This window comes from Miniopterus schreibersii, assembly GCF_964146895.1.
Source record: "Miniopterus schreibersii genome assembly, chromosome: 11".
In the NCBI taxonomy this organism is placed as follows: domain Eukaryota; kingdom Metazoa; phylum Chordata; class Mammalia; order Chiroptera; family Miniopteridae; genus Miniopterus; species Miniopterus schreibersii.
Window position 1 is genome coordinate 40,624,003 of NC_138111.1, and position 12,907 is coordinate 40,636,909.

A 12,907-nucleotide genomic window follows, 5' to 3' on the forward strand; every position below is an offset into this window, starting at 1 on the left:
TGCCTTAAAAATAGTAATATTCCCTGGGTAGGGGGTAAGGCGGAGTATTTACTGGGAAACTGGTTAACTTCTTTGTAGGAAAAAAGTCATTAACACAACAGGGATTTCTGTGACTTGTTTTCCCCCTTAAAGTTCTCTTACTGGCATTCAAGACCTTTCAAGAGAGTGTGAGCAACTCTTTCTCTTTCCCCTGGACACCCACCTGGCACCTCCTATCTATACATCTATATCACACATCGCTTACCACCCCAGGAACCAGTACTTACATAGTTTCAGCTCTTTTTGGTTGGTATTATTAGTTACCATTTACTTAGCAGCCACTACATGCCAGGCACCCCGCATTATTTCATTCAGTACCCCAGAAGGTGGGGCCCATTTTTTATGCTGGCCTAACAATGTAAGGTATCTGTTTAAATGCCACTCTGTCTTCCCTGCAGGAATCCCTGACGGGAGTGAGTACAGGACATCTGTACTGCACGCTCCCTCCCTCAGCCACAGGTATTCCAGCTGAGCGAGCTGCACAGTCTAATAAAACCCAGTCCTCAATTTTCAGGTCTAAAAGACTCTTTGAGGCAGAATTTGAGTATGGCTTATCCAGAAACCCCTCTCGGTGATGAGCACAGTAGGTGCCCATTAAGTTATTAGCTGCCAGGTCCTGGAAAAACGTTGCAGGCTGTATTTCAGGGAAGAAAATTCCCCTTCATCAATCTCTGGCAGCCACTCTGGAAAAGCTCGAGAAATGCGTCAAGAGCCTCTGTTGCCTTAGTAAAGCACCCACCCCTCATCTTCCCCAAAAGGGAAAGCTACAGCATCAGGTCCGTATTTCTAACTGAACTCATCAGTCTTAATTGTCTGCAGGCTTCTCCAACAAGACGGGTGGAGGTCCCCTCTTATCATCTGCATTCTCCAACCTGAAGTGAAGTTGTTCATAAAAATTTACTGAATCCAATTTCATTCTCTTGGGCGAGATATTAAAGGGGACTTTGCTACAAATGCAATTACTCCTACTAACTTCTCACTTAAAACATCCCCTTCCCAGGTGTGTGTGTGGATGTTACCCACTCACTGTCTCCTCCTGGAGAGATCTTTCCAAAGTGACTGTCAGCGCACCCAGCACAGGCCACCTAAAGACCTGAAGGAGAGGGCCTCTTTCCCTCTCTGCCAGGGCTCCCTGGTCGGAGGGACGGGAGCCTGTGACCGCAGGGCAGTTTCTAGGCTGTGCAGCGTCTGTGCCGAGAACTGCAGGGGAACCACAGCCATTACTCAGGGCAGACAGCTGCCAGGGAAGCGGCGCTGCCTTAGAACTGAAGCTAAAATAGAGGTGGGAGGCGTATCCCATTACTAAGCTCTGGAGCATTCACTCTCAAGTTTGTCCACACTTGGAGAATGTTAAAACCCTGTAGTCAAAACTCTGATTATTTATAACTTAAGCTACTGTGTAAAAGCGGAAACTTGACAAATGAAGACAAACAAGAAAAGGAACTAATGACAGGTGAGATAATGCCGGAGCAGAAAGCATTCATCACCCCCTTTCTGTGGTTTCTTCCCAAGCTCCGTCTCCACTCCCCACTGGAAACAACTTTTACTTATGTTGCAGAGGGAGCTGATTAAAGCGGGAAATGAAGATCCTGGTTTCCAAAGAGCTGTCAGTTTGTCTCAAGCACACACGCCAGGAACTCTGATCGAGTAGAGAGTGTGGTTTGAAACAGAGAAGGAAACACAAAGGCACACACAGCAGGTGCTTACGACAGGCTCGGAGATGCCTCCAAGGTAGCAGGGTTCCAGGACAGAGTTCAAGACAGTTTCTCCCACTCTGTGGCTTAATCTGAAACCCAACGGGGGCGGGGGGGCATCCAGGAGCTCGGGAAGCCACCAGCCCAACCCCGGCCTCAGCCCCTCCGCCGGTGGGAGAATCCCAGGTAACCCTCAGCACCCGAGGGAAGCGCACCACGCGCGCCCAGGCTCCCTCCCCGCGACCCTTCTCCCAACTCCTGAGCGCGAGAGGACACTTACATGGTGCCAACCTGACAGCTCCCGCCTGGGTGGAAACCCGCGGTCTCCTCGCACCAGCATCTTGGGCGCGGGTTCCGCGCGGGCCCCGCTCCTCCTCCGCCTCCTCTGCGCTGCGGGTCGGTCCTCGGACCTGCCGCCTGGGTGCGGGCCAGCGGGGACGCACCCCTTTGTCCCTCCTCCCGCGGCTGCGGCGTAGGTCCGCCCCTCGCCCCGGAGCTTAGCGCCTCTGCGCCGGCCGCGAGGCCCGGGAAACTCTCGAATGGGCCGCTACCACCCCGCGCGGCCGGGGGCGGGCTCAGGGGCGCCCCGCCCCGGGGCCCCCGCAGCGGGCGGGGCCACGCGCCGTTCCCGGCCGGGAGCGGGAGGTCGCGGCGGCAGCCGGCGGCCCCGGGGCCCCGGCGTCGCGCCGCCCCCAGGCCGCACCACCACCCTCCCCGGGCCGCCACATGGTTCGCTCCGCGGCGCGCACGGGCCGGCGGGTCTCGCTCCGCGCGCGCCCGGGCAGCGCGGCGAGTTGTGAGCTGTGCCTGCGGCGGGGCCGGGGGCCGGGGCTGGCCTGCCGGTCGCGGGTGCTAACGCGGAGCCGGCGTGCGCGCCCCGTAAGAACACTTTTGGAGGGGATTGTGGAGCCTCTGCAGCTCTCTCCCGAAAGGAAGAACCGGGGGAATTCCAAAGTTTTCTGTCCTGCCGGAGGCCTGCCCGGCCAGCGACACATACGCGGCATTCAGTGTGCCCGCGTTTCTCTGCGCAGCAACTGATTACCCCAATTCCAAGGGTCTAAGATGTTGCTGTTCAAGAATAAAGCATGACTTTTGAGTCAATATACTCCAGGTTATCTCTTTGACACGTTTCCAACAACTCCAATAAAGAGATTGAGACTCCCCCACCCCCCATCGTCAACTTTTAAAAGGCTACCAGTAGGTCACAGATACTTGATGGTAGGATTCACCTAATTCAACTCAGTACATTCATTCGTTTTAGAGACCTCTATGTACAAAGAATTGTCCAACATAAAAGCTTCCTTATTTTAAGGGCATGCAGATTATTTGGAGAATCAAAACAGGTACAATGATTAAAAAATATGACTTTGGATTTGAAATTCAAGGAAACCACTTTGTAAGAGAAAAAAGTGCAGCCCACTCGGCTCATTCTCTTAAGTCGAAATGCAAAACTGCGCCTAGGCTCCCAAGCAGAAGGTAAAAGGTAAAAGGTCTGATAGGATGCAGATGTTGGGCTCTCTCCCTGAAAACTTGCTTCACTTCCTGCCTAAGCAAAACAAGTTTGGCAGTTGGCCTGGAAAAACCAGTCCAGCAGATGCCTCTCGGTAAGTGTCAGGCTCCTGGCCTCCTTCGGAGCAGCTAAGTGCATGCCTCTGAGTAAAAAGCACTGTGAGTAACATTTCCCAGTTTCCTTCAGGTCTCCAGACTTCAGAGGTTTCGGTTGTATTCCTGATGTAAGGTGTTACTCCCCCGATCTGAGCACCATATAAAAAAATGTTTCCCAAATTAGGTGGCGCTGAGTAATAATAACAATGACAGCATTTGTGAACTGGTCACACCTTAGCAGGGAGCTTATACCACCAGCATTTAAAAAAGGAAGAAAGGAATCCAGAATGTGGCAATTACATCTGCCCAATTATTCCTTTTTTCTCTCTAGGGTTGTGTTGTCCAATATGATAACCAGTTGCCACATGCGGATATTTGATGTATTTAAATTAACTAAAATGAAAGGAAACGAAAAATTCAGTTTGTTAATGACACTAGTCACATCTCCAGTGCTCAATCAGTAGCCACATGCACCTAATGGCTACAATATTGGACAGTGTAGATAAAGAATATCATTGCAGAGAGTCCTGATGGACTACATTGCTCCAAATGATGAACTACGAATATAGCAGAAATACCAATATTCTGGCACAATAAATAGCTCCGATTCAGATCGTTGTTGAAAACACATGATTCAGTCGATAAGAGGAGCCCTGCTAGTGGCAGTATAAATCAATACAACCCTTTGGAGAAGCGATTTGCAGTCCCCATTTTTCACGTGTGGAGTTGCCACATTTGAACCCCACTCCGAGAATTTGTTTCTCCAAAGAACTTCTATTCAACAAGAAATTACTGAACACTTTCTGTCGAGCCAGAACCTCCTGATAAAAGACGGAGGCTCTCACCTGTGGGAGCTCGGTCTATTGCAGTAATCAGTGAATGGGAAGGAAGGCAGGGAGGGAACGGTGTCGGTGCTGAGATCCCGGCAGACTCGGGGTGGTGTGAGCGCTTTCAGAAGAGGTTCCTCACCCGGACTGAGGGGCGGGGGTTAGAGATGGCTTTCCAGAGATGGGGTCACTTACATATCCTAAAGGACGGGCAGGAATGCGTTTGTGAGACAAAAAGAGGGGGGAAAGCTTTCCCGGTACAGGGAATGAGTAACAGGCAGAGAATCAAGGGGTGACGTGAGCGCCCAGGCTGCGGTGTTTCGTTGCAGTGGCCGAGCTGAGGCTGCCTCTCAATCCTGCGCGCGTTGACCTGCTGCCTTCCCCGCTCTCCCACGCTCACTTCCTGGAGCCACACTGGCCTTTCCTTGTGCCTGCTGATCTTGAGCCCCTGCCAAGCTCATTCCTGGACCACAGGGCCAGGTCCTGCTTAGATGGCTCTTTCCATCTAAAGTAGGAGGCAGCCCTTGGCGACCAGAAAGCAGTGCCCGCCAGAGAGCGCCGAGTTTAAGTTAAAAGGAAGAGGTGGGGTCCAGCTGAGTGTTTTGCTTACTGTGAAATGCAAAGGTGTGAAAAGATGGGGGCAGGGGGTGGTCTGCTTAGGGTAGGAGAGGTCTAGAGGGGAGCTAGAGCAGAAAGGGAAATGTCCGAAACACGCAAAGGAGCCTATTTTCCATATCTTTACCTTTTAAACTTTATTATTATTATTATTATTATTGGTAAAACATTGGCATGGCTGTTATCACTACAACGAAGAGTGATGAAAACAAAGCAGTGACACTTCCAGGGAGAGAAAGCTCTCAGTTCTCAATGGATGATGCCTTCCCTTCGCCCTCTCCTCTCCCTACCAATGACACAAATCCCAAACACTGGCATCCTCCCCATGGTGTTTCTGGGCATATGATGGGTTTAGCTGGCCACAAAGTTCACAAAAATATTAGCTGTGGGTTACAAGCCCTGGACTGGCGTGGAGCATTCTGGTTGGAAGACAGTGGCTGTTGTCTGGGCTGGCCTCATGGTGCCAGGCTGCCCACGCGCAGACTCCAAGGAGACGAACGGGGCTGGTTTGGGAGTGTTCAGGCAGAGGTCAAGGTCAGCTAGGTCAACCAGGGCTGAGGCACAGCATGATTCAACTCCAAGCTTGGAGATCCTAGAAGCACCTTCTGGAGCAGTCCGGTCTAGATAGGCCCTGCTAGGACGAGAGCTCTGCACTATGCAGGAGTCCTCCCCTCCTGCAGGCTGCCCTGGGTCCTCACAGGCACCGTGCTCCGTTTTTCCACAGCTTCTATTATTTTATTCCTGTTTATATTACAGACTATACGAAACCCATACTCTTTCAGGGACAGATGCCACTTCTTAACCCTCCATGAAAAAATAAAATGCTGATAGACAATGATCATTGAAAGGAATATTATGTGCCAAAAGCTTTCAAACACTCTTTTAGCTCATTCAATGTAACTCCTCACAGTGCCCTGCATACTTGCTATCACTGCCTCCTTTAGAGATGAAGAAACTGTGCTGCAGAGAGGTCATCTCGGAGCAGGGGGTCGGTGAGAATCCCAGCTCGGGTCTGCGGGATTCAAAGCCCCTTCCCATCACTTGTCCCTGTGTCCACTGCCTCTACAGCAGTGAGACCACCGCCTGGAGCGAGGGGGGCTTTGTTGATATGGTTGTTTCCCTTTGGCTCCTTTTAACAGAACACAAGAGGGCTTTTGCTGACACAGCAATTGAACAATGTTGCAGCATCATGTCTTTGAAACTTCCTGTGCAACACTGAAAGGTAGATGCCACCAGTGCCATTTGACTCCAGCCTATGAGCCAGTGAATTAGAGCCTTCGATTCAAACGTGATTCTGGTGTCTAACTGGATTTCAGAGCTCCCCCTCCCTAAATAAGTTCTTATTGAAAAAAACATCAGTAAGTTAACATTTTCACTAAGTAAAAAGGCCCTCATCTCACAGGCGTAGGAGGGAATCTGAGGTCAGAGAGGCCCAGGGGACTGTCTGCATGAGGCACATGGTCCTCCAGGGAAACCAGAGGGGCCTCTGGCAACACCTGAATTGCTTTAAAAAAAATTATCTCCAGACTCCTCTAACCCTAAGAATTCAGTATCCCTGAACAATGGCACAAATCCCAAACACCAGCATCCTCCCCTGGTGTTTATCTGTTTACCCAAACAGATAAAAGTTGTTGAAGAGTCTCCTAGATTTTCAAAGAAGTCTCAGACCTGAAAGGGGCCTTAGAAAAATGCTGCAAAGAGATCGTTTTCCAGGGCAGCCATGCAAATTAGCACAGCCTCTTAAAACAAAGGAAGCTGGGCCTGGACAGGGCACTTCCAGGACACATTCAATAAAAATGGAAAATGTGGCTGGTAACATTTCTGTTCCTATAGGACAGAGTCCTAAATTCCTCTGATGATAACGATCATCTGACGCATCCAAGACCTGTCCCCAGGGATTCTGCTTCAGTAGGTCTGAAAGGGGTCTGGGGAATTGATATTTTTAACATTCACCCTCAGGTGGGTCTCATCATGAGGGAGGGTTGGGAAATTCTGCTCAAGGGACAGGGTTGGGATTTTCTGATGAAAGAAAAATTACCATACTAAAGGAAAACATTTTGAAGATCAGAAAATAATTCTCTCTGCAAAATGTTGTCTTTGGTATACAAAAGAAAAGGTCTAGTCCTACAATTCTTTCTGTTATGTTTATTTACATGTGTATTTGTATGCTGACATAATTTGTATTTCTATCATTTTTATATAAATGATACTTGTTTGTTTACCCAAACCATACTGTAGATTTAAAAATGTAGCACAATGCAATTCAAATGTCACTGTCTGGAGCAAACTGCTGTTAGTAACTGGAGGAGCATCCTCCCAAGTACCTCTCTGAACAGGTAAACATGTAGATATTGCGCATGACCTCACGCACCTGGACTATACCAGACATGCTCTTCTGCTACCTTTTATTCTACATAAGAATATTGCTTGACTCTTTTTTCATGGCAATACAGAGCTATATCATCATTTTTATCTGCACAAGGTTCCATTTGTATGACTATAGTACTATAATCTGCTACATAAATTCTTCTATTTAAAGTTATTTTTTTAATTGGTATAGAGGACAGGAGAAAAATCAAATGGATGACACTCCTAAGATTTATATTGCAGTGATAATGAGGAAGCAAGTGGCTTGTGAGACTCAGAGGGAATTCATAAGATGTATCTAGTGTCGATAGTAAGTAACTGTAAGATGTGTTAAAGATAAACAGGATAACTGGAGCATTTGTGTGTTAAATATAGATGAAAAGAATGAAACAAAAGAGAGTTACTTATTAATAGAAGGGGATGGAAGGACAAAGTAAATCTTAAATAGTAATCATATTTCACAAAATATATTCATAAATTTAATATCATTTTAGATATAATATAATATAAAATAGTGTATGCAAGAACTTTTATTGTTAATAACAAATATTTTCTATTTAATATTAATAATACATAAAGCTCAGCTCATGTCACCTCCTGATTGTCAGCTATGTCATTCCTAAATTGATCACTCATTGGTGACACCCAATATGTCCAAGTCTAGCCCCAGTATACTCTGAGCTGAAACACAGATTAAACACAGATCGCTGGTGAGCTACTGGCCAGGCATTCTTGCCCTGCATTCCTCTGATAAGCAAGCATGAGCTGGCTTCAGGTACCTTCTATGAGCTGAGACCCTTGTTCAACCTCAACTCTGTTCTTTGTGACCATCACCAGGAAAGCAGACATCACAGAAAGACAGGACATGTGACCACTGCAAGCACAGGGTTCCACAAGTGTGGACCTTTTAGCCTATTTGCAGCCCAACCTAATTATGTTAATGTGTTCTTATCTCTTTCCCCTTGCTTCTTGCTGTGTGTTTTCAAGTCAAATAAATGGAATCAATGGTGTGAGCGGGACAGCTGGCTTTGGTCTCCGAGCCTCTGTGTCCCATGACCTCTGGTGAAGCTTGCCTGGCAGTGCTCTCAGACAAGGCTGCATCCCAGAGCACTGAAGAGAAGCGAGCAGGCTGGGGAGCCACGATGTGCAGTCAGGTTTACAGCAGGTACCTCAAATTCCCTGCTAACCTGGGAAGTGAGACTGAGATTAACAGAGCGAAATCTACTCAGTTTCGGGGATGTCTGCGGCTTTCAGCTTTTCCTGCCTCTAAAGTTATTATCTAAGTTTTTAAACAAATCAATCAAGATTTATTTCTAAGAGATTTAGAGCTCTCTGAGATTTACATTCTGTACAGTAAGTCACATAAACAAAGCGCTTTTCTATTACTTTTTGGAAGAAATCCTAGCTATTATTCCCGATAACACCCTATTTTTTTACCTATCTTCTCTCTCCTTGATGTAATTCTGCCTCTATGGAACCATCCTTCAGTTGCTAAAGTATTTTCATTCTTGTTCTAAATCTTGAGAAGGTATCCCTCTTCCTTACTATATGTACTCTGCTGAGCCAAAGCCATCAGAAGAGACAGATTTAACTTTTACAGACTATGAGTCTCTTTCCAAGTGGGTTGGCAGTGTTATTTTAGTAACCAGACTTAACATCTACATTAAAAATAATCATATATTACGCAGACCTTGGTCAGATAACAAACTGAATAAAAACCTAATACTGGTATGTGTCCTTAAAAATATATAAAGTAATAAATAAATTAAAAATAATCATATATAATTATTTTTATTTTTGAATATCATAATTATATTACAATACCAATATCAAATAATAATAATAAAATAATTACATTTTCAAAAACCAATCATTTCAAATATCAATATAATTATGATTAGGCGAGGAAATCCCATCCAGGATGTTTTGTCTAATCTCACTATACAGCTGGATTCTCTAGACAAATTAAAAACGTGGCTGAATTGAAAACTGCTGTCATCAACCACTCAGCTGATGAAAATGTGATAAAGGACCAAAATCAGGACTCCAATGAGGACATCCCTCTCAACCAGGAGCTAGGTGCAAATTCTCTACCTCAGTTTTATCAGGTTATTTGGGAATCATAAAAGAAGCTGCCTCCGGGCTTCCCCACACAGCCACAGCACCAGGGGCCCAACCCAGGCAGCTGCTCAGCACTGTGACTGCTGATCGCAAATTAGACAGCAACTCCCAGCCAGGGAAGAACTGGACACCATGAAAATGTCCTCAGGCAGTGCAGGGCAAGCCCACAGGGTACCTGACACCAGTTACTAGACCCCGAAGTGGCTGGAATAGGTGGAGGGAAAACTCTTCGAGAGAAGGGCAGGTGGTGGTAAGGAAAATAAGCAGGGAGAATTCCTTTGAGAAATGTGACTGTGAGGCCCTGGCTGGTGTGACTCGGTTGGAGTGTCATCCCACACACCCCAAGGTCGTGAGGTTGACTCCCGGCCAGGCACATACCCAGGCTGCAGGCGCAATCCCCAGTCAGGGTACATGTGGCAGGCACCCGATCAATGTTTCTCTCTCACACTGATGTTTCTCTCTCTCCCTCCCTCTCTAAAAAAAAAAAAGAAATGTGGCTGTGAAAGGTAAGAGAGAGCAAGCTCTGGGTTTTCAATCCCCTACTCATTGTTTAATTCTTAGGTTCTGGATTGTAGTCAACATGCAGGAGTATAATTAACATTTTATGTTTCAGAAGCTAGCTTTTGATTATTACTCATCTGTGTACTATACTTAAACTGTCCAGACATCTCAGATTTCCAGAGATAGGCCACAGGCCAAGTGGCCAACACTTGTCTTGCTGATTTTATGAGTAAGGACATGCATTCTAATTTTTGCTTGGAAACCATGTTAGACTATAGCAAAAGCATCGGAAAATAAGAACCCATCTTATTTTTATTTTTCTTTCACTTAAATGGAATACCAATTTCTCATGATGAAAGTCTGCTGGAACTGCTAAAATGTCAGTCTTTATAGACAAGTATTTGAAGCAATGCTCTTTTATTTTAAATCCTTAGGAAAACATGGCATTACTGTGTGGGCCCTGACAAAACCACTTGTCTAAATCCCTATGGCTAAAAATTAGGTTGCTTGAAATCCCTGAATGCTGAAAAAATTCCAAGTAAATGTACTTCTAATACAAGTATAAGGCTAACACACTGTTTATAAACATTTAGGCTGGTTTGAGAAGGAAATTAAGAATCGGACACCTATACTCAGATAACCTGTGTATTTACAGGTATTTTAACATTTTAACAGCAAAACAGCACATCGTCTTGAAAAATATGGCCTATTTCTTTCATGAATTTTAAATGTTTCATAATTTCCCATGGTCTTCTTAAACAGATAAGATAGAAAACTGTAAACTGTACTTTAAAAGTATCTTATTCAGAAACTCAAGCACCTCTAACTAACAGGCTCGTGGCTTGGTCCCCTATCTCCATATCACCGCTCTTCCTAGGGAACCAGGAGGAAACAGCAGAAACAAAGAAAATGCTAGAAGCCAGGAAACCACAGGGTGAAAGAGCACAACTGTGAAGTCAGACAGACCTATGTTTCAAGTCCCAGTCCTGCTACTTCTTGGGTTTAACCTATGACATTGCCACTATCTGACTTTTTTTTTTGACCTATAAAACTAAAAATGACCAGTCTGCGTGGTTCAGCCTGAGGGCTATGTGATTTGGGCAGCTTATCTAAACTCCCTGAGCTTCCATTTCTTCATCTATAAAACGGTTTTATGTGTCGTACTGTGACTCCTCAAACTTTGCACATTGAAGTTCCTAACCCCCGGTACCTGAGAATGTGAACCTTATTTGGAGGTAGGTCTTTGCAGAGGTCATCAAGTTAAAGTGATATCTTTAGGTTAGGCCCTCATCCAGTATGACCGGTGTCTCTATACACAGGGGAAATCTAGACACAGTGAGACACTCCAAGGACAGCGAGCGGGAACAAGTCCATCCCTCATAATCCTCAGAAGGAGCCAACCCTGACAGGCTCCTGGCCTCCAGAACTGAGACAATACATTCCTATTGTTTAAGCTACCCACCCAGAGGTACTTTCTTACTGCAGCCCTAGGAAACGAATACAAATCGGGATTATAGTTGAACCTCACAAAGCAGGTAGGAGAATTAAATGAAGACTGTGTAGGTAAAACATTTGGCACAGTACCAACTACACCAGAATAGCACCCAAACCAAGAGCATAAAGCTTTCGCTGTTATTACTGTGGGTTGACACTTCAAGTCATTCTGGAATCACAATGGAATCCTCAGCACGAGCACCCAACTCTTCTTGGAGCCTAGTGCAGCATCTCCAGGCCCTTTGATGAAGTCTCAGCTCCCGAGTTTCTTCTCCCCTCTTTGCACACCTGGCCAACAAGGTTTCATCCTCAAGTGTCCTCTCAAATGCCACCTCCCAAGGGAGCCCCCCCCCACACACACACACACACTTAGTCATGCCTCAGGCACTGTCAGGGGTGAGTGCAGACCTTTCCACACAGCAATGCAATTACCGATCCAAACTAAAGTCCCATGTCCCCCAGGGCAAGCCTTCCATCCCTCTAGGATTCCCTCAGGCAGCACTGTGTGCGATGCTCATTAAATGTTGAAGACAAATCTCTTCACCACAGGTAGGGAAAGGGGCCACACACCATCTACAAACAAGCCCATGCTCTCAACTACAAACTAAGCCATGCTTAGTGATTCTCAAGGTGCAGTCTGGACACCAGAAGTATCAGCCTGCTGGGGACTTGTTAGAAATGCAAATTCCTGGACCTAACTAAGCAGAAACTCTGGAGCTGGGACCCAGGAATCGTGTTTTTAATAAGCCCTCCAGGTGATTCTGATGCGGCTGAAGTTTGAGAATGACTGTTCTGGGTTTATACAGTTCATTATAGGGGCTTTGGCTGCTGGAGTGAGCTCCCCGACTATTATTATAGACTAAGGAGCCCCTAAGGGAGAGAGGACTACAGAGGGGCTCCTACGGGCACTGAAGTAAGAGGTTTAAGCTTTCACTTACAACTCACTTTTTCTAAGCCCATATTATGGGGTGAGGTGGTGATAACTTTAAGGTACCTAAATTACCCAACAATGAGAACTCATGTCTAGGAAGTGAGTCTCTGCCCAAATTCTTAACATCCTTTCTGAAGGCAAAGAGGGAAAGATGCCTTTGACATGTCATAAATGTGATCATAAAGCCCCTTCAAGTATCAAGAAAGAAACACCAGGCAAACAGTGCTCTCCAGACTCCAAGATTGAAAAGGAGGACAGAACAGTTAGAGGCTGATGATCGGAAACCTCAGGTCCAGGGCAGTTTCCGCAGGCACCTTCCTCTACCCATGCCAGACATTGCTAACGGATCTCAACATTCTTGCTCAGTAAACCTGGCCTACAAATCCTTACTCCAGGCAGCCACTACCAATTGATCAGAACTGAGAAAAAGCTGTTTACTATCTGAGTTTAGGTGTTCAGTCTTCAAGCTCTGTGGAGTTTGTCGTATAGAAACCAGCTAGTATTATAGGAATCTCACCAAACTTGGGAGGCAAGGGCTATGCAAGCTTGGAGAAATCATTTAAAAATCACTGAATCTCAGTTTCCTTATTTGCAAAAGGGAGCTGGTAATACCTTCCTCTCAGGGTGTTCTGAGTATAAACAATATGAGGGAAAACTCAGTGCCTGTCAAATAAAAGGCTCTTAAATATTTGCTGGATCTGAAACTAGGGAGA

The 12,907-nt window shown here is 46.1% G+C and overlaps 1 protein-coding gene across 8 annotated transcripts in view; it reads right to left on the minus strand.

Moving 5' to 3' along the window:
* Nucleotides 1–12,907, minus strand: part of TJP2 (tight junction protein 2) — a 102,890-nt gene that overhangs the window by 66,275 nt on the left and 23,708 nt on the right. Inside the window, exon 1 of one of the 8 annotated variants that reach the window (XM_081151905.1) lies at nucleotides 2,014–2,326. The exons of 4 other annotated variants lie outside the window; for them this stretch is intronic. In XM_081151905.1, the coding sequence (XP_081008031.1) occupies nucleotides 2,014–2,073 (60 nt within the window). In that variant the 5' untranslated portion in view covers nucleotides 2,074–2,326. Of the gene's footprint in view, nucleotides 1–2,013; nucleotides 2,328–12,907 lie in introns of those variants that run through there. 3 more of the 8 variants (XM_081151907.1, XM_081151906.1, XM_081151910.1) reach the window with 3 other exon arrangements.